Source organism: Podarcis raffonei, chromosome 13 (genome assembly GCF_027172205.1).
Source record: "Podarcis raffonei isolate rPodRaf1 chromosome 13, rPodRaf1.pri, whole genome shotgun sequence".
NCBI classification, from domain to species: Eukaryota; Metazoa; Chordata; class Lepidosauria; order Squamata; family Lacertidae; genus Podarcis; species Podarcis raffonei.
In genome coordinates, this window is record NC_070614.1 from 17,606,361 (window position 1) to 17,626,956 (window position 20,596).

Here is a 20,596-nt window from a genome sequence, read left to right on the forward strand (position 1 = left end):
GGTTCAGACCTGGGAAGGTATTGAGCACACTCTCTTCTTAGGACTGTTCTTCTGGTCAAAATGGGAACTTTTCTTTCACTCGAGTAGGCCCAAGAGGGCCTGATCCATATGAGGTAGCATAGAGAGTTGACTACCACTGCCCTCATCAGTTCACTGCCACTGACTCCAACGCACCAATTATTTGTCACAGAAAAATTGGCCGTGCCACCAAGGCCACACTGCGTGACAAACGCCATGTTTAGTTTGACCCTCAGAGTGGAGAGAGAAACAGCTGCGTTTTCCCCAGTCACGATGGCTTCTCGACTTGGAACTGAATGGTCTTAAGTGTGCAACAGGCTTATGGGCGTAGCCAGGGGGGTAAGTAAATAAATAAAAATACGTAACTAAAAGTAGAAATTGTAGAAAGATTTCTGAGCACTTGGGGTCAAAAGAAAGTCACGAAAAACAACTGTTGTTGAGACATTTCATTCTGAATCTGCTAGACAGAACCAGACAGAGGATGATGACGGGTGGGTGCCCTGCCCCTCGTAACATAAATCCTGACTAGGCCCATGAACAGGTTTCAGGGACAGTGCCACAATTCCAACAACAAAATCCCCACCCACACTTTGAGGTGTATTGCACGCCAGGCCCCTTAACATTTTAGTACCCAAGAGATCCTGTTAGAATTACAATTGCCGAATCGCGATGCAGCAGAAAAAGCAAAACTCTGGGACATGCAGGGCATTTTTTGTCAGCCGGATCCTGTGCACCTCTCCATTGCCATTCTAAGAGAACGAGGGAAGTGTTCGTGGTGGTGAAGAAGAGGAGGAGGAGTTTGGATTTGATATCCCGCTTTATCACTACCCGAAGGAGTCGCAAAGCGGCTAACATTCTCCTTTCCCTTTCTCCCCCACAACAAACACTCTGTGAGGTGAGTGGGGCTGAGAGAGTTCAAAGAAGTGTGACTAGTTCAAGGTCACCCAGCAGCTGCATGTGGAGGAGCGGAGACACGAACCTGGTTCCCCAGATTATGAGTCTATCGCTCTTAACCACTACACCACACTGGCTCTCTGAGTTCTGGCACCTCTTTTTCTGGGGGGGACGGGGACACTAGGGACATGGAAATTCCTGTTTGCAAGACACAGCATTTCCTCCTCTCTGAGGGGGCAAGGTGCTTTTTATTATGGTGTGGGGGCTACGAAATAAGTGGGATGTTTTGGCTAACAGGGCCACCAGTAAGAGTGTGTGGTGCTTGCCTTGGGGAAAGGTTGGGGGTGCAAAAAATGGGACAGGGCACACTGCCTTCCAGAGGTTGTAGCCCCACATAGCCCAGACATGCTAACCATTGCACTGTAAGCGGAAGGATACCTATGGCGACCATGCGCACCTGGGACTGGACCTGAGACAGCCGCCCCCCTAGAGGCGGTACTCGCAGACGTAATACATCCGCCGCTCGCAGTCATTGTCCCACCATTTCCCGTCGTCTGAGCTGAGGGACACGCAGTTCTCCCGGGCGCCGCCGTTGGGTTGAGTCACCAGGAAGTCACGGTACCAGTCGAAGACGGACACGCGCTGCCCGTTCTCGAAGAGCCACAGCCCTTCTGAGCGCCGGTCGTTGATGCCCACCCAGACAGGCCAGTTGTTAGGCTGGAAGGCGTCGTAGAGGTAGCGGCGCAGGAAGGCCAGCTCGGTGGCGTCTGCTGGCATGGCCAGGTTCCCTCCCCTGAGCTCGCACAGTTTTTGTGATGCATCGTAGACCTCGAAGTTCTTGAAGATCAGGAAGCATTTGGCGTGGGTCCGGCGGCCTCGCAAGCAACCTTGGGATAGGGCAAAGAGTGTCATGGTTACAACAGCAACTGCTGCTACCTACGGCTTGCGATTCCATCAAGTGGAAGGCAAGGAGATAGGTCTCTGCCCCAAGGAGCCTGCAGTCTGAACTTTGACACATGGGGGCAACAGAGGATGAATGGCCTTGAGAAACGCCTCCATCCTGAAGAATGGAGGCCTTTCGTGGCCTATTTTTAAAAAAAAATATTACAGTCAAATGAAATCGCGGGCAGGAGGGAAAAGGACAAAATAATTAGAACGGAGAAATTTTGTGATAGATAAAGATCTAATGCAGTAGAAAAGGTTTGAGTAAAAACGCTGCAGAGCTGAGGGTGGGAAATAGTGTGTTTGATTTGAAGGTCAATTTGAAAACGTTTGAAAAATAAGAATAATAAATTATATAGAGATATAAAGAGAGAGAAACCCCTCCACCCTCACATCTCAACCCGAACTTTGTGTGCTGGATTCGAACAATCCCCCTCTGTCCCTGAATAACCTCTGCTTTGATCCTTATGCTCCATCAGCTCTGAGCAGCATATTTATTCCTGACTCTCAGACACACATACACACCACACAATCTTGACACCAAAAGAAGGACAGCTTTTTGAGCTAAAGGAGGGATTTGGCAACTGGCGGCCTCAGGCGCTCAGTCCAGCTCTCAACATGGCTTTGCATCTCCCAGGGCTCTGCCTTTTATTGCCCTTTAGCTGCTTCCTGCCCTTGCAGGCTGAGGGCCAGAAGCAGACATGATGCTGGAGATCTGTGGCTGGCCTTCCTGATCCCTTTTGTCTTTAAAACAAAAACAAAAAACACTTTACTGGAGGGATAGCTTAGTCTGTAGAACACGAGACTCTTAATTTCAGGGTCGTGGGTTTGAAGACCACGTTAGGTGAAAGATTCCTGCATTGCAGGGAATGGAATCAATGACAGTATAGGGCTGCTCCCTGTTTTCCTAACCGCTCCCAATGTGCATTGCCTCCCTGCCCCTGTCCTCACCATCAATTTTTCCGAGCTCTTTCTGGTTGCGCGTGGCAACTTCTTTCAAGGAGTCGAGCGACTCGTGAGCCTCCGTCACGCTCCCCTTCAGTTCAGCCAGGCCTTGAGAGAACTGGGAGACCTTCACGTCCATGAGGTGGAACTGCACATTGAGGCGGTGGACGGCTGCATCCAGGCTGTTCAGGCGGGAGACTGCTTGGACAACAAGGAAGGAGGAAGAAGAAGAGAAACAAAGGCAAAGTTTAAGGGTCTGGAAGCAGAGGAACAGGTACAGTGCTATATTTCTAGAAAAAGAGGTGCAGGAACCCATCATGAACGCCTCCCTTGTTCTCTTATAATGGCAATGGTGCCCACCTGACAATTCCGGTGAGTTTCAACTGAAGCCCTGAACAGGAGGAATGCTCTTGTAAGGATATAATCTCACAGGTGGGGAAACTGTCTCTCTAGATGCTGTTGGACTCCAACTCCCATCAGCCCTGGGCAGCATGGCCAATGGCCTGGGATGATGGGAGCTGTAACCTAGCGACCTCTGGAAGGCCACAGGTTCCCCAGCCCAGCCCATAAGTTCCAATGTTCTGCTTATTTTATTTTATTTATATCCCGCCTTTCCTCCCAAGAAGCTCAAGTGCTATACATGATTCTGGTCACCACATTTTATCCTCAGAATAACCCTATAGCGTAAATTAGACAGTGGCTGGCCCAACACCACCCAAATGAGATATTTAAAGAAGATTAGGAATGTTTTGTAGATTATTTGGAAAAATATAAGCATATTAAAAGGTTAACAGTAACGGAGTACTGTTAAACAGAGTAAATTCAGCAGTAATAACTCTGCAGATATAGAAAATGAAAAGATAGAGATCAATGCGAATATGTAGTGGAAAAGAAAATAATGAAGTGAACCATGGAAAGGACACAGGGAAGTCGAAATTAAATGTGTATTTGGTATTTGGATTACTATTTATTGTTCTTATTGTAAAATGAAAATGATAAATAATTAAAAACAACAACACATCACCCAATGAGCTTGAAGGCCATGTGGAGATTTGAACCCTAGTCTTCTGGGGCCTAGTCCAACACTCTAACCACTCTTCTTTGGCAATCACTCGTAGCCGAGTAAGATTGTCATCCAATAACACGATCTTAACAGGGAGTCCGCAAGCGACTGTGGAGGCCAATTCTGGATCCACACATTCTTCCACAGTGGAGACATAGGTTTCCGGGCGGGAGTTGATCACGGTGTGGATTTGCCAAGCGTGCCTTCCTCTTAGCAGGTTTCTCCCTTTCATCCTGAGTTCAAGTGTCTTCAAAGCCCATGGCACCTTTGGTAAAGGCTGTTCTCCAACTGGAGCACTCGCAGGCCAGTGTTGCCCAGTTGTCAGTGTGCATACTACATTTTTTTAGATTTGCCTTGAGAGAGTCTTTAAACCTCTTTTGTTGAACACCAGCATTACACTTGCCATTTCTAAGTTCTGAATTGAGTAGTTGTTTTGGAAGATGATAATCAGGCATCTGAACAACGTGACCAGTCCAACAAAGCAGATGTTGTGTTGCGAAGATTTTTAGTACTGGTACCAAGAATCATAGCGTCGACACTGGTGATCTTTGCTTCTTCCAGTACACTGGCATTAGTTCGCCTGTCTTCCCACGTGATGTGTAAAATTGTTTGGAGACGCCGTTGACGGAATATTTTGAGGAGTTGGAGATGGCATTTATAAGTTGTCCATGTTTCACACTGGCCACCTGCTCTCACAGTTGCCAGCCAGATGTCCATGGGAAGCCCATAAACAGTACACTAGAGCAACAGGCCTCTCTCCCAAGGTAAATCCTCAGCGGACGGCATTTAAAGGAGCATGACCTCTGCTTCTGAAAGTAGCATATGATGCTGTCATGACTAAAGGCCGTTGATTCTCCATGAATTTGTTTTATCCCGCTTTTATGTAATCTATGGTGCTGGATTATGGTGCTGAAGGAGACTCTTGAGAGTCCCATGGACTGCAAGAAGATCAAATCTATCCATTCTGAAGGAAATCAGCCCTGAGTGCTCACTGGAAGGACAGATCGTGAAGCTGAGGCTCCAGTACTTTGGCCACCTCATGAGAAGAGAAGACTCCCTGGAAAAGACCCTGATATTGGAAAAGATGGAGGGCACAAGGAGAAGGGGACGGCAGAGATGGTTGGACAGTGTTCTCGAAGCTACCAGCATGAGTTTGACCAAAGGTCCGTATAGTTAAAGCTATGGTTTTCCCAGTAGTGATGTATGGAAGTGAGAGCTGGACCATAAAGAAGGCTGATCGCCAAAGAATTGATGCTTTGGAATTATGGTGCTGGAGGAGACTCTTGAGAGTCCCATGGACTGCAAGAAGATCAAACCTATCCATTCTGAAGGAAATCAGCCCTGAGTGCTCACTGGAAGGACAGATCCTGAAGCTGAGGCTCCAATACTTTGGACACCTCATGAGAAGACAAGACTCCCTGGAAAAGACCCTGATGCTGGGAAAGATTGAGGCCACAAGGAGAAGGGGGCAACAGAGGACTAGATGGTTTGACAGTGTTCTAAAAGCTACCAACATGAGTTTGACCAAACCGCGGGAGGCAGTGGAAGACAGGAGTGCCTGGCGTGCTCTGGTCCATGGGGTCACGAAGAGTCGGACACGACTAAACGACTAAACAACAACAATGTAATCTAAGAAGTCATTACAACCTCTGAGACTGAATTCCAACTGTGTATCGTGTAAAGAAGTTCCTCCTTGTTTTTGTCCTGAATCTCTTCAACTTCATTGGATGTCATTGGGGTCTAATATTATGAAATGAAAACTATTCCCCATCCACTTTCTCCACACAGAATTATAGAATTGCAAGTCCAAAGGGCCCCCAAGTGTCACCTAGTCCAACCCCCAACAATACAAGAATCTAAACCTTGCATAATGATATACACCTGGGATGTGTCATTTTAGGGAGCGAAGTTTAACTTTTGCAAATGTCTTCATTGAGGGGTGTTAAAAATATGTTTTTGTGTCCGAGGAATTCAAATCTATTATTTTTTGCGACTGCACAACATTTAGCTTTGTAAGTCTACGTTTGATGAAGAAGCATATAAACTCTCTTCTGGAAAATTTTAATGTTACCTCCTGTAAATGTCAGGTAATGCTAAATAACGATTCTATAATAATATTCATATACCATATGACTACAAATACTTAGCAATCGTTTCTAATTATTTCTGTGCAGTTTTACAAACATTTTACGTCCTAAGCAAAATGAAATTATATTAATTTAAGCAAGATAACTTTTGGATTCCCAAGTCATGTTATAATTTTTTAGCACCCCTCATTGTTGAAATCTGAAAGGTGAAAAATTCAACACGCCTTCCCTAACCCTAACCCTTCCTTCCTTTTTCATGGCAGCTACACGCATGGGTTTCCCAGCAGCTAGAGAAGAGACTGTAACCAGAGTACGGTCTGTCAATAGGCAGCGCAAACTGCCTGGCAATTGCGAGGCTGTTTACACTGCACTGCTAAGGAAAGACACTTTCACTGCAACCCAGCAACCAGTTCCCTGAAATCCAAATTGACTCTTAGCAAAGTGAAAATCCAATGCAATCTCTCTGCTATTCTCCTTGCGCACACTCTTAAGGAGGCGGTAATGCAGTTTGAGGCTCTTTATCACTTAGAGGTATGTTCAAGCCAAGGTGCTTTCCAAGACAACGAGCAGCCAAATTTCCCATTAGTGTCCTTTGTCTGGCTGACCCACAGCAATGACCAAACATTACCATGATGCCCCTACAGCAGCAAAAACAGATGCCTTTGTCTGCCCCACCTGCAATAAAACATGTCTCTCCAATATCTGTCTCCACAGCCACAGCAGGCGCTGTAACTCTCCAACAGTTTGACTTTGCCCCTTTCACCCTGCACAAGGCCCCCTCTTCTATTGTCTCCCCAGACAAGAGGGATGTCAAGAACAATTCTCTTAAGTAAGACCCTCTCTATAGGGGCCAAACCCTCCTAATGTCCCTATTTTCCAGGGACAGTGTCGGATTTACAGAAGCCATCCCAATTTCTGATTTGATCCTGGAATGTCCCACTTTTCCTTAGGACGTCCCACTTTTCATCAGAGAAATGTATGGAGTTGTACGACCCCTGAAAAGGGACGCGGGTGGTGCTGTGGCTTAAACCACTGAGCCTAGGTTTGCCGATCAGAAGGTCGGCAGTTTGAATCCCCGCGACAGGGTGAGCTCCCGTTGCTACCGCGGTCCCTGCTCCTGCCAACCTAGCAGTTCGAAAGCACGTCAAAGTGCAAGTAGATAAATAGGTACCGCTCCGGCGGGAAGGTAAACGGCGTTTCCATGCACTGCTCTGGTTCACCACATGCTGGCCACATGACCCGGAAGCTGTACGCCGGCTCCCTTGGCCAATAAAGCGAGATGAGCGCCGCAACCCCAGAGTTGTGCGCGACTGGACCTAATGGTCAGGGATCCCTTTACCTTTATACGGCCCCTGAGCCAAGGAGATAAGTAACTAGACAACCTTTAGGAGACATCTGAAGGCAGCCCTACAGCTTCCATCTTCCCTGATTGTTGGCTATAGAGTCTAGGGCTGATGGGGGTTAGTCCAATAACATCTTCAGGGCCAGAGTTTCCCCACCCTTGAAGCAGAGCAAATTATCTAACAGCAGCTTCCCATTGAGTCCACGGAGATAGTTGGTACAGCATGACTCTCATACTCTCAGGGTTGTGGGTTCGATCCCCACATTGGGCAAAAGATTCCTGCATTGCATGGGGTTGGACTAGATGACCCTCATGGTCCCTTCCAACTCCATGATTCTAAGTTGGAAACTGTTCTAAGTTGGAGACTGCCTTTACTGCCTATGTTGAGTTTCTTTAAAAGAAAATTACCTACTGCTAAGAACACGGCTCTGCTCCCTACACAAACAGTAAATTATCACATCATGGGGCCATGTTTCTTGCTGTGGTCAAATTATAAATGCAGGCAGTTCAGCTCAGCTAAGGAATGGAATGAGCAGACTGGGTAGCTTCTAAGGATTAGGTTATTGGGGGGGGCGTGCAAGCACATCTGTATAAGCCTCTCTGTGCAAGAGACAGATAAGAGAGGGTGGTCTGTGGGTGATGCAGGAGAGATCTAGGTGGTTGTGGTCAACTGGAGGAGGGGTGTCTGGCCTTGAATAGGCTCTGTGTGCATGTGGAGCAATTGGAAGGAAGAACTCATCAGGGCAGCCAAGGCCACAGGCAAGAAAGGGGGATGTTTGATGTGTGTGAGGCAGCACCTAGACACAGCCATTAAAAGATGCCTTTGCATTTCATGTGCAAATTTTCAGAAAATGCAAATTGCATCAAGGGGAAAGGCCAATCAGAGCAGGCAGGCAGAGAGGGGTTTAACCCTTTCCTCCTCTGGCAGAAAATCCTTCCTGTGAAAAGGGGTGCTTGCAATGGAAAGACTTTGTTGTTGTTGTTTAGTCCGACTCTTCGTGACCCCATGGACCAGAGCACGCCAGGCACTCCTGTCTTCCACTGCCTCCCGCAGTTTGGTCAAACTCATGTCGGTAGCTTCGAGAACACTATCCAACTATCTCGTCCTCTGTCATCCCCTCCTCCTTGTGCCCTCCATGTTTCCCAACATCAGGTTCTTTTCCAGGGAATCTTCTCTTCTCATGAGGTGGCCAAAGTATTGGAGCCTCAGCTTCATGATCTGCCCTTCCAGTGAGCACTCAGGGCTGATTTCCTTCAGAATGGAGAGGTTTGATCTTCTTGCAGTCCATGGGACTCTCAAGAGTCTCCTCCAGCACCATAATTCAACAGCATCAATTCTTCGGCGATCAGCCTTCTTTATAGTCCAGCTCTCACTTCCATACATACGGTAATTCCAGTTTCGGAGAAGTAGGTTGACAAGCAGTGCCCCTCCCTGGACTGGTTCTGGCTTTGGCTTGGAGTCAATTTGATTCCCTCCCCCTCTTTCTTTTTTCCTTTCTCCTCCTGTGATGAGGCTGCATTTTAATGTTTTAATGTTGTAGTTAACCTAGTTTTTTTAAAGTAGTATTGCAACTTGTTTTTATTATTGGTTGTTAGCCGCGCTGAGCCCAGCCTTGGCTGGGGAGGGTGGGGTATAAATATATTATTATTATTATTATTATTATTATTATTATTATTATTATTATTATTATTATTATTTCTTATCTATGCAAGAAGGCAGCCAGGTGGTGGGTGGCTGTGGTTAATGAGGCAGTGCCCCATTTGCCCTACAGACTATGTCCCCCACTGTTACCCACCCCATCACAGCTTGAATTGAAAAATCAAAATGTGTACAAAAAAACCCTAAATATATAAAGGATTCCTTCCCTGCTACCCAGTTTTTTGTCTCCCATTTTTAATATAGGGGATAATCATGCTAACCTACCTTGCAGGGTTGTTAAGATAATATCTGGGGAGTGCTCCAGTGTGCTAAATATAGTCCTTATTCATCTTCAGCTGCCGCTTTTATTTATTTGTTAAAAGCATTCCTGGATTACTTGATGGTTGAAGGAAACTGCTTAACTCAAGTTAGCTCGACTTGAGCCAAGTGCGATTGAAGTGGGAACAAAGAGCCAAGATGCGCCTTCTGTATTTTTATTTTTAAACCATCTGTGATCATTCGCAGTCTCCTTTCTTTGAACGTTTTACTTCTATGGTAACTTTCATTTCAGCCACTAAGTCTCGATGGCTTTCACAGCTACAGCTCGCCAGCAATGGAACCGACTGTGGCAGGGTTCCCCACCCCACCCTGGTTTCTCTCCTAATGCTGAGAAAAAAATGTTGTGTTTCCAAGGATGGAAAAATCCACATCAGATTTCTGTGAACCTCAGTGCTAGGTAGCTGGGTGATCCCCCACCCCAGCCCCAGTATTGCGCTTTCCCAGAATCCTTTTCCAGAACAAAGGCCAAATGAAACATGGCATACCAACCAGGGTGTGCAATTTTATCCTGCTGCTGCTGGTGGTGGTGGTGGTGGTGGGGGGTGTGTGTGTGAGAGAGAGAGTGTTATAAATGAAAAGAGCTGGCAGGAAGATTGGACTCTTCAGCAGGAAATGTGGGGTGCTTAACCCTTTCCCCTCCAGACATTTTTTTTAAATCGAAATCAGGAGAGGAGCAACTGGGGAGGGAATTTTTGAGCAGAGGTGCAGACTGAGGGGAAATAGTTGGGAAGTCTCCTTTGCCCTCTCTGCTCCCCTCTACACACACACACACACACACACACACACACACTTCTTTTGCTCAAGATTCCAGACTCCCCTGTGTGCTTTTCCTTTTAAAAAATGCCAGGGCAAAGTTACACTCAGCTTTCCATCCTGGATACTTTGGCCCTAAAGGAGTACCAACGATGCTGCGCTTCAAGCGAAAGTTACAACAGCCAATTATTTGTGATGTGAAGGATAGCTGTCGCTCTGAATTTTAAGGAAGGAGAACTGTCGCTCTGAATTACGTGTGCAACATAAACCTTGTTTCTTCTAGGGAAAAGCTTCAGAGATGAGTAAGGAGGGGGAGCGAGATGATTTAGGGTGGGGAAGTGGAGAGTGATTAACCCTTTCACCACAACACGTATTTGCAAGGGCTTGGGAGCCCCTCATGTGTAAGAATGGTTTGGGGTAAGGGCACCATAGAGCAAAAAGTGATGGGTGGGGACTGCCCCACTCCAACCTCCCTCCCTCGTGAAGCTGTTTTTCCCTGTACGAAACCGTCTTCAGAGTTTTGTTCATATGTGAACTGTAGGTCTGTCTTTAGAAGTGTCCGGTGCCCAGTGCCAAAATTGTAGGCACTTGCCATCTGCACTTGACATCAGGGATATGCACAACATTTCGTAACCAGTTAAAAAGATCTCAGGTAACAGGTGGTGAGCAGGATTTTTTATTTATTTTTTACTTTCTTAGACCTTGCACTGCTGCTGCCTGTAAGTGAATACAGTACTGGACTAGATAGACAAATAGTCTGTCTCACTAGGCCATATACTTTTAGTTCCCAAAGGAATGCTATCTGCCACTATGCTATTCTGGTTAACTGCCAGAGGCAACTGGCTAGTGGTTTTTGCAGGACACCAAATGCTGGTCTGAATCCAGCAATGCAAAACCAATGGGCTCGTGCCATCAGCTCTACTGAGATCCCAGCTCCATGGGTCTCCTCTCAATCATTTCGTAGCAGCCATTCCATCTGGCTGCAGGAGGAAGAGGAGAGACAGGAAGCAGGACCACCCCACTGTCTCAACTGACAGCTCCCTTTGGCTCCTCCTGTCCCTGAATTCTTTCCATTGCAACTGGTCAGTATGACAACTACTATGCAGCCTGGTCAACAGGTGCCTTAAAAACAGAGCGCGCTTGTTTTCCTCTCCCCTCACCATCCCTTTTTCCTTTTGTGTCATGTCTCTTGTAAACTCAGCTGGCAGAAGACTGCCTTGTCTTAACAGATCTTACGCTAGTTGCTCTGGGACTCTTTTTTGGCTTGGAGAGCAGGATAAAAATACTTCAAATAAATAAATAATCTTAGCACTTACTTCCCTGTGGGATGCTTGCTGGCAGGAGAGATTGCTCTTACCACTGTGCCTAAACTTTTGATTGCCATTGTGAATATTAGAATTCTAGAGAGGTTGGGGGTATTCCTGGCAGTGCAGCAAAGGGTGATTCCCCCCCCCTCCTTCTCCAGCCAAAAGCGGAGGTTTTTATAAAGTGAAAGGAAGTCGTTGATGGGTAGGGTTTACTGTTGCTTCCAGCCAAGACCCAAGAAATCAGGATTTATGTTAGGAATTGATTGGAGTTAGATGTAATTGGCTTCTGTGCCTGAGGACAAGCAGAAAGCAGTGGCTTCAGAAAAGAGTGGAAGATACATCATTTGGCAGCATGGGACGACAGGCGAGGGAAGGCTCGGGAAATAGGGTATGTTGAGCTTGTTCAGAACGACTGCTAAGGGAGGGCACAATAGCAGTTTTCAAATCGGCTCATGGCTGAGCTGGGATTCGAACTTGGGCCTCCCTAGAGTAAGCCCAACGACTCCAGAGAGATTCCAAACAAACAAACAAACAATCCTATTAAAAATAGAGAGCCTATGAGCTGTAAAGGAGCTGTGAAGGCTACGAGGATAGACAATGCGTAGCCCATCAGCCCCAGCCAGCATGGAACCGGTAAAAGATTATGGGAGTTATAGTCTAACAACATCCACAGATCACCTTGTTTGTTTGTTTGTTTGTTTGTTTGTTTGTTTGTTAAATTTGTATGCTACTCGTAGATCTCAGGGCGGTTCACAACATAAATTTGCAATATAATAAACACAAAATACGTCATAAAAAGAAGAACAAACACAATCCAAAAATGCCCCTTCCACAACACATCAGATCAATCAGCCGAAGGCCTGGTTGAAGAAGAACGTTTTTGCCTGGTGTGCCTAAAGATGTATAATGAAGGCGCCAGGAGAACCTCCCAGGAGACAGCATTCCACAAGCAAGGAGCCACTGCAGAGAAGGCCCCGTTCTCGTGTTGCCAAGCTCTGGACCACTCATGGAGGAGGCACACTTAGAAGGGCCTCAAGGATGATATCAGGATCTGGCTAAGTTCATATGGAGACAGGCGGTCCTTGAGGTATCACGATCCTGAGCTGTTTAAGCAGGACCAGTGGTCAAGGATGATGGTAATTGTAGTTCAAAAAAAGCTGTAGACCCAAGTTTGGGAAACTCTGGTCTAGACCAAGAGCAGGGAATTTCGAGGGGAGGTGCAATTGTGGGACTGCCTTCGGAGGAAGCCATGGCTGTTTAAAGTGGCATGATACTGCAGCAACAACAGCAATACTCCACCCACCTGGCTGGGTTTCCCCAGCCACCCTGGGCAGCTTCCAGCACATATACAAACATAATAAAACTAAAAACATAATAAAACTTTAAATCTGTAGTGCAGATGGGGCCCAAAGAGAACTACCATACATTGCTCCCAAGCCTGGAGGGCTCCATCACGGCTAGCAGAAATCGATAGATCTATCTTCCATTCTTTTAACAAATCTCCCTTCAAAGCCAGCTAGAAGAGGATTCTCATTATGTTAACTGGGGTCGTGAAACTGCAAGGTGGGGAAGATCACCTTTTTAAAAGGAACGGGGACCTGAGTGCTTTGCGTTACTCACACACATAGGTGAAGTCATCCTCTTCCTCCTGCTGAGCCGGGGCTGCTGTGGTTGGCGACAGCTGTGTGGTACGAGGAGCCTCTTCTACGGGTTCCTCCTCCTCTGCATTTTCGTCTAAGATCTCCTTGCCAGCTGGGTCCCCCACCTCGGTTAGGGTCACCTCCTGTGCAGCCTCCTCTCCGGTTGTTTCTGAGAGCTCCAGAACCTCTTGCAGGTGCTGGGAAAAGGGGAGGATAGATGAGGAGGGTTAAATAGGAACAGGCATGTGGGAGAACAAATGCTGCCCTCCAGGTCTCTCTGCCTAGCTCAGCAGTTCTCAACCTGTGGGTCCCCAGATGTTATTGAACTACAACTCCCATCATCCCTGAGCTCTGGCCTTGCTAGCTAGGAGTGATGGGAGTTGTAGTCCAACAACATCTGGGGACCCACAGGTTGAGAAAGGCTGGCCTAGCTCCTCTGGACTCTTCCGAAGCCATACACCCTCCCAAGCCACAGCCCTCACCAGTCCTGATTGATTTGCACCTGGAACAACTGATTGGTTCAAAATTGGGAAAGGAGTACAACAAGGCTATATATTGTCTCCCCACTTATTTAACTTATATGCAGAATTCATCACGCAAAAGGCTGGACTGGATGAATCCCAAGCCGGAATTAAGATTGCCGGAAGAAACATCAATAACCTCAGATATGCAGGTGACAAAACCTTGATGGCAGAAAGTGAGGAGGAATTAAAGAACCTTTTAATGAGGGTGAAAGAGGAGAGCGCAAAATATGGTCTGAAGCTCAACATCAAAAAAACGAAGATCATGGCCACTGGGCCCATCACCTCCTGGCAAATAGAAGGGGAAGAAATGGAGGCAGTGAGAGATTTTACTTTCTTGGGTTCCATGATTACTGAGGGTGACAGCAGTCACGAAATTAAAAGACGCCTGCTTCTTGGGAGAAAAGCAATGACAAACCTAGACAGCATCTTAAAAAGCAGAAACATCACTTTGCAGACAAAGGTCTGTATAGTTAAAGCTATGGTTTTCCCAGTAGTGATGTATGGAAGTGAGAGCTGGACCATAAAGAAGGCTGATCGCCGAAGAATTGATGCTTTTGAATTATGGTGCTGGAGGGGACTCTTGAAAGTCCCATGGACTGCAAGAAGATCAAACCTATCCATTCTTAAGGAAATCAGCCCTGAGTGCTCACTGGAAGGACAGTTCCTGAAGCTGAGGCTCCAGTACTTTGGACACTCATGAGAAGAGAAGACTCCCTGGAAAAGACCCTGATGTTGGGAAAGATTGAGGGCACAAGGAGAAGGGGACAACAGAGGACGAGATGGTTGGACAGTGTTCTCGAAGCTACCGACATGAAGTTGACGAAACTGTGGGAGGCAGTGGAAGACAGGAGTGCCTGGTGTGCTCTGGTCCATGGGGTCACGAAGACACGACTAAACGACTAAACAACAAGTGTTTTTGTCTGAGTTCTGCTTTGCCTACCAGAATGGAAGACAGAAAGGGGTGTTTGCACACCCTCAAACATTTTTCCAATGAAAAGAGGGATGTGCTGATTATTATTATTATTATTATTATTATTATTATTATTATTACTACTCCACCCATCTGTTTGGGTTGCCCCAGCTTCTCTGGGCGGCCTCCAACATATTTAAAAACGTAATGAAACATGAAACATTAAAAAAAACCTTCCCTATACAGGTGTCTTGCCTTCAGGTGTCTTCTAAAGGCTGTATAGTCACTTATCTCCTTGGCTCAGGGTTTGCATAACTCCTTACTCCCCAACATTATTCCTGCATTGCAGTGGTTTGGACTCGATGTCCCTTGGGGTCCCTTCCAACTCTACAATTCTATGATTGCTCCAATGAAAATATGGACATCCTAAGGAAAACCAGGACATTCTGGGATCAAATCAGAACTTCCAACAACTGCTGGGCCCCCACGTTTGAAAAACATGGATCTAGTAATACAAGCCTGCATGATAACCCTGTAGAATGCAAGCCACTGGCCACCTCTTGCAGATTTTTGCAGCCCCAGGCTGACAGCAAAGCTGGAGGCAGATAGGCTACAGTCAGGCTGGGAGGTAACAAGTAGGAAAGGGCTATTGCTCAGAGAAAAGACATGTGATATGTCCCTGGTTCAATTCCCCAAGAACTCCAGGTGTGACTGGGAATGTTCCCTTTCTGAAATCCTGAAGAGCCACTGCTAGTGTCAACAATACTGAGCTATGTGGACCCTTGTTCTGACTAGGTATTAGGCAGTTTCTTATGTTCCCTAAAACAGGAGGAAGTGTAACTAGAGAGGGCATTCGAAGCATGGAAGGAGCATAAGGTTGAACCTCAGAAACCACCCAGGCAAAACTTTAGATCAGTGGTTTTCAAAGTGGGTGGTACTGCCCCCCTGGGGGGGTCGTGGGATTCCCTGGGGGGGGTCTCTAAGAGGCAAGGGGGTGACAGGAGGATGCTGGGGGTGTAAATGGCTATATCAGTCCTTGAAAAGCTGGTATCGCTTGACCAAGTTCTGTTAAATTAATTAAATTAAATAGTTTTGATTGGTGTTTGAATAAATGTGCAATTAATTGTTGCGGTTTTCAGTTTCAGAAAGCTCAGTCGGTGGAGCATGGGACTGTTAATCTCAGGGTCATGGGTTTGAGCCCCACATCGGGCAAAATATTTCTGCATTGTAGGAGGTTGGACTAGATGATCCTTGTGGTCCCTTCCACCTCTACAATTCTACGATTCTCTGATTATCTTCCTTAATGAATCATGCATACTGCTTTTCTGAATAATGCTTTTTATAGAGGGTAGGGGGTGCTGGGATAGTTTTATGGAACCTTGGCCCGAAAAAGTTTGCGAACTCCTGCTTTAGAGATGCTTAAACAGTTATGTTTGTCAAGATATTAAGTAACAGAAACAGACGGAAACAGGCAGAGCAAACAGTGAGATCGCAAATGCACACTAGATAATCACTAAGCTTTGACTTGGCCATCCATGGAAGATGCTAAGCCAAGTCCCAAAACTTGGTTGCTGCTTCTAAAAGAGTTCCATGTTTTAGCGTCCAAGAGGATTCAGAAATCCAGGCTTTGTTCCAGACCTCAGCCACAAGAACGCAGCAGCTCGATGGCATCTGGTCAGCTGGCAATCAAGCAAAACACAAAGCCTTGCTCAAATCGAAACATCCCTTTAAGAAGGAAAAAGCATGCAAACACCGAGTGTGGGTTTTTTGTGTTTTTTGTTTCGACATCACAGCACAGGTGAGGTCATCCTGTTCCTATCATCCTGCCCTGGATTTCCCAGGGCCTGTTAAGTGCACGAATTTCAGATGCGTAAGACAGAGGCCTCAACTCCTCTGCAAAAAGGAAAGAAGAGTCCGTGTGGTGAGAGCAGACTGAGTTCAATGGCTGTAGGGCTGGATGGGAGGACAGAATCCAAGCTGTAAGATTATTCAGATCAGGGACCCAAGAGAGGCGTTCAGGGCAAACGAAGAGTTTTGTATAAATTACTTGAGTAGGAACATGCATGTACAGTCAGACCTACCGGATTTTTCCTGGCTGTCTGAGCAGGTCTAGCTTGGAGAGAGAGAGAGAGAGAGAGAGAGAGAGAGAGAGAGAGAGAGGGAGGGAGGGAGAGTCTTAAGTAATATGTTTGGGTTGGAGGCTGGAACTGCCCCAGATCCTAGTATGTCTAAGAAAAAACCACAGTGCAGGCATCTAAACATTACGCAACTGGAGTGGCCACGTGTCCAATTTTACAGAGGGCAGACCTCTATTTGAAAGCTGTCAGAGAACTGTCTCTTTTAAAACTGTCCTCTGTTTGAAGGACTGTCAGGTCCGGTATAAGGATAAAGAACTGTGCAGCAGTGGCCTTGAAGTTTGCCCGTCAACTGTTATCAGGTACCCTCCAACATTTCTCTGATGAAAATAGGGACATCCTATTCCATAATAACAATAATTTTATTATCTAGGTAAAGATAATTTTATTATCTATACCCTGTCCATCTGACTGGGTTGCCCCAGCCACTCTGGGCGGCTTCCAACATATATAAAAACATAATAAAACATTAAACTTTTTTTAAAAAAACTTCTCTATACAGGGCTGTCTTCAGATGTCTTCTAATGGTTGTACAGTTTCTTATCTCATTGGCTTGGGGGGGTATCACATAACTCCCTACCCTCCAACATAAGGGGAAATAGGAGTCTCCTAAGGAAAAGTGGGGCGTTCCAGAATCAAATCAGAAACCAGGGCAGCTTCTGTTAGTCCAGGACAGTCCCTGGAAAATAGGGACACTGGTTGGGTCTGTTATCACTGACAGCAGACCTAGCAGGCACAGTGGTCACTTGGCCACAGTTTTCCCCACGACGACAAGGTGGACTGTATTTTTATTTCAATTACAGTAATTATTTGCATCTAGACATATAAATTAGCATATGCAAGTTTTGTGAAAGCCTGTCTTCTTCGGTCCCCCAAAGAATTCTGGGAGCTGTAGTTTGTTAAGGGTGCTGAGAGTTTTTAGGAGACCCCTATTCCCCCTCACAGAGCTGCAGTTTCCAGAATGGTGTAACAACGGATTCTTGGAGACAACCAGGGAAATGAATGCAATAATCGTCATGTCTGAATGTAGCATTCCCACATAGCATTGAGAGCGAGGTTGATGGTGGGTCCCACTCCATCCCATACGTGTTCACTGGGGCTGCATACACACCATATACCAAAAGGCATGTTTCCTTCATCCACCCAAGGAATCCTGGGAACTGTAGTTTTACCCCCCCCCGCCCGCCCACAGAGCTACAATTTTCAGCACCCTTAACAAACTACAGGTCTCAGGATTCTTGAGGGGGGGGTTAAACATTTGGTGTGCATGAAGCCTTAATGTCTACACAGGGCTTCACTTTCCTTTGTTCATTTCCCAGTCCAAAACATTTTGCTGCCTGAAGCAAAGCCATAAATTGATTGTTTGACAGATTGCAGTGGGGAGCAGGGCATGAGAACCCCCCGTATCCTTTTGGTGATGCCTAATGGATTCTGGGAAACGTTTGCATCTTGGATAAGGGCAGGCCGGACATTCTGGAAGCAACATAGGATCTGTATGTATCTAGGGTTGCCATATTTCAACAAGTAAAAAAATAAGGACACAAACAATTGTTGAGGTTTTTGGGGGGAAATCACCCCAAAAGTTGTTGAGATTTTGGGGGGAAACACACAAAATGTTTTTGAGCTTTTTCTCCCCTGTTTGCAAAAACCCAGACATTTTTCCGATTTTTATAAAATCCCCCCGGATGGTAATTTCAACCTTGGAATCCCAGGCATGTTCGAGAAAAACCAGGCATATGGCAACCCTATACATATCATAGGGATGCGGGTGGCACTGTGGGTTACACCACAGAGCCTAGGACTTGCCGATCAGAAGGTTGGCGATTCAAATCCCCGCGACGGGGTGAGCTCCCATTGTTCGGTCCCTGCTCCTGCCAACCTAGCAGTTCAAAAGCACGTCAAAGTGCAAGTAGATAAATAGGTACCACTCTGGTGGGAAGGTAAACGGCGTTTCCGTGCGCTGCTCTGGTTTGCCAGAAGTGGCTTAGTCATGCTGGCCACATGACCCGGAAGCTGTACGCCGGCTCCCTCGGCCAATAAAGTAAGATGAGCGCCGCAACCCCAGAGTCGGCCATGACTGGACCTAATGGTCAGGAGTCCCTTTACCTTTTTATAATTATCATACATCCCTTCCCCACAAGCAATCCTGAGGACTGTAATTTGTTAAAGGTGCTGGGAACTGTAGCTCTGTAAACTACAGTTCCCAGGATTCTTTGAGGGGTTGTGTGGTTTAAATGTATGGTTTGCACTCACACGCTGTTTCCATCATGGCAGCTGCCTCTCTCCCCCCCAACCTGGAGTCCCCTGGCAAATTGTATTGGCCCAGACCACTGTCTATGCTGCCCCTGTATTTGTCTGTGTGTTAGGAGATGGGGTGGAGAGTTTCTCACCTTCAGCATCAGGGCTCTTCTTTCCTCCTCAGAGCTGAGCTCATCCCTCTGTCCCTGAGCCGCCCCCAGCAGCAACCCCAAGAGCAGCAGCTGCATCAGAGGCCAAATCTCCATGGCGCTGTCTCTCTCCAGCCGGGACTTGGCGTACAAATGAAACCGGCGTTGCTGGAAGAGGGCGAGAGGTCAGTTATCCCGAATCTCCCACCCAATGAACTCAAGAACGTACTGGATCTCTCTCTCTCCTTCTTTTCCCTCTTTCTCTCTTGGATTTCACGCTCACTCAGGCGATGGTTGGGGCAGAAATGGGGGGAGGGAGGGACAGAACTCCAGCCAGCCAGAAGCCGGAATGTCTAATTCAATCCAGATGCGAAAAGCAGGCCAGGCCAAAGCCTCACCCAAGTTGGATTGCGAGAGAGAACTGTGTTATGTTGGGGTTGTCACCTGGCCAGCATAAATCTGGATTAATTTATTCCGTTTTGGTTAGCTTTTTTCTAACAAGAACAAAAGTTTAAAATATATTCATTTTCTGTGGGGTTTTCCACCACCTACATAATTTATATCACATACTTTCATTGGGTGGCTACAGAGGAAGGTCCTCTGTTTGAAGCTCTGTCTGGAAAATGCCCTCTTTTTGAAAGCATCCTCACTTTCAAGGGCTGTCCAATCCAAACCTGGTTTAAAGAAAAGGAACCCGAATAAAGTTCTTGAAACTGTCCATCAACAGTCAGCCCCTGGACCAAAAACGCACACAGATCACCTGGCAACAGTCTTCTTTCTCCACTAGAGTGAGGTGTCTTGTATTTCTATTCAAATGGTAGCAGCTCTTTCCCAATGTCTGTGTATTAATTAATTTTATAATGAATTAATTTTATAATGAATGATTTTAGAGTGTTGTTTGTGCTGTACTTTTGTACTGTTTTATTGTTTTTAGCCGCCCTGAGCCCGGCTTCGGCTGGGGAGGGCGGGATATAAATAAAATTTATTATATTATTATTATTATTATTATTATTATTATTATTATTATTATTATTATTCGTATAAATTAGCAATTGCAAATTTCATGTCAATGACATGAAATTTGGGATTTCTCACTCTCTTTTGGGAGAGTGGAATAACTGCCCACCCAACACCTTCACCATAAGTTTACGGTCCTTGGGCAGCTTAACAAGACAGTAAGGACAGAAACATCACTTATTATTATCATTATAAACAAAAACAAACAAATTAATGAAGCAAATTAATTCAGAAAACTGGAGGGGAAAAACAGTCATTCATTTAAATAAACAATAAAGAGCGTGTGTTTATTTGCACACATTTAGAATACGTTTCAACAGGAAGAGACCTCCGCGTGGGCACTTTTGTCAGCTCCTTCCACAGTGCAGATGTTGTGCGTTTGTGTGTATGTCTCCCTTGGTCAATGAGCAATGAGTGTCCCTGCTTTGTGTCTGTGGGTCGCTCCCAACACATTACTCTTTCTGCATGCAGTGTGCGTGATAACCTTTCGCTTAGTGGGTGGTGGAAACGGGGATGCCGAACTAGTCTGATCTAGCAAGGCTGTGAGCAATTAACCCCCCCAGTCGCAGCTTAGAACCTCCCTTAGTTACTAACTCACATCGCTGAGGCCACCAGGGGATGAGGAATCAGCTGTCAGACATTGCTCTGTCACAC

At 46.2% G+C, this 20,596-nt stretch overlaps 1 protein-coding gene across 1 annotated transcript; it reads right to left on the reverse strand.

Annotated features, from left to right (window-relative positions):
• Positions 1-1,077: 1,077 nt before the first annotated feature.
• On the reverse strand, positions 1,078-19,064 carry CLEC11A (C-type lectin domain containing 11A). Its single transcript, XM_053362771.1, has 4 exons — positions 18,929-19,064; positions 12,950-13,166; positions 2,806-2,997; positions 1,078-1,799 (listed from the first exon to the last, which is right to left on the reverse strand). The coding sequence occupies exons 1-4, from the start codon at positions 19,040-19,042 to the stop codon at positions 1,399-1,401; spliced, it is 924 nt and encodes a 307-aa protein (XP_053218746.1). The 5' UTR covers positions 19,043-19,064; the 3' UTR covers positions 1,078-1,398.
• Positions 19,065-20,596: the final 1,532 nt, after the last annotated feature.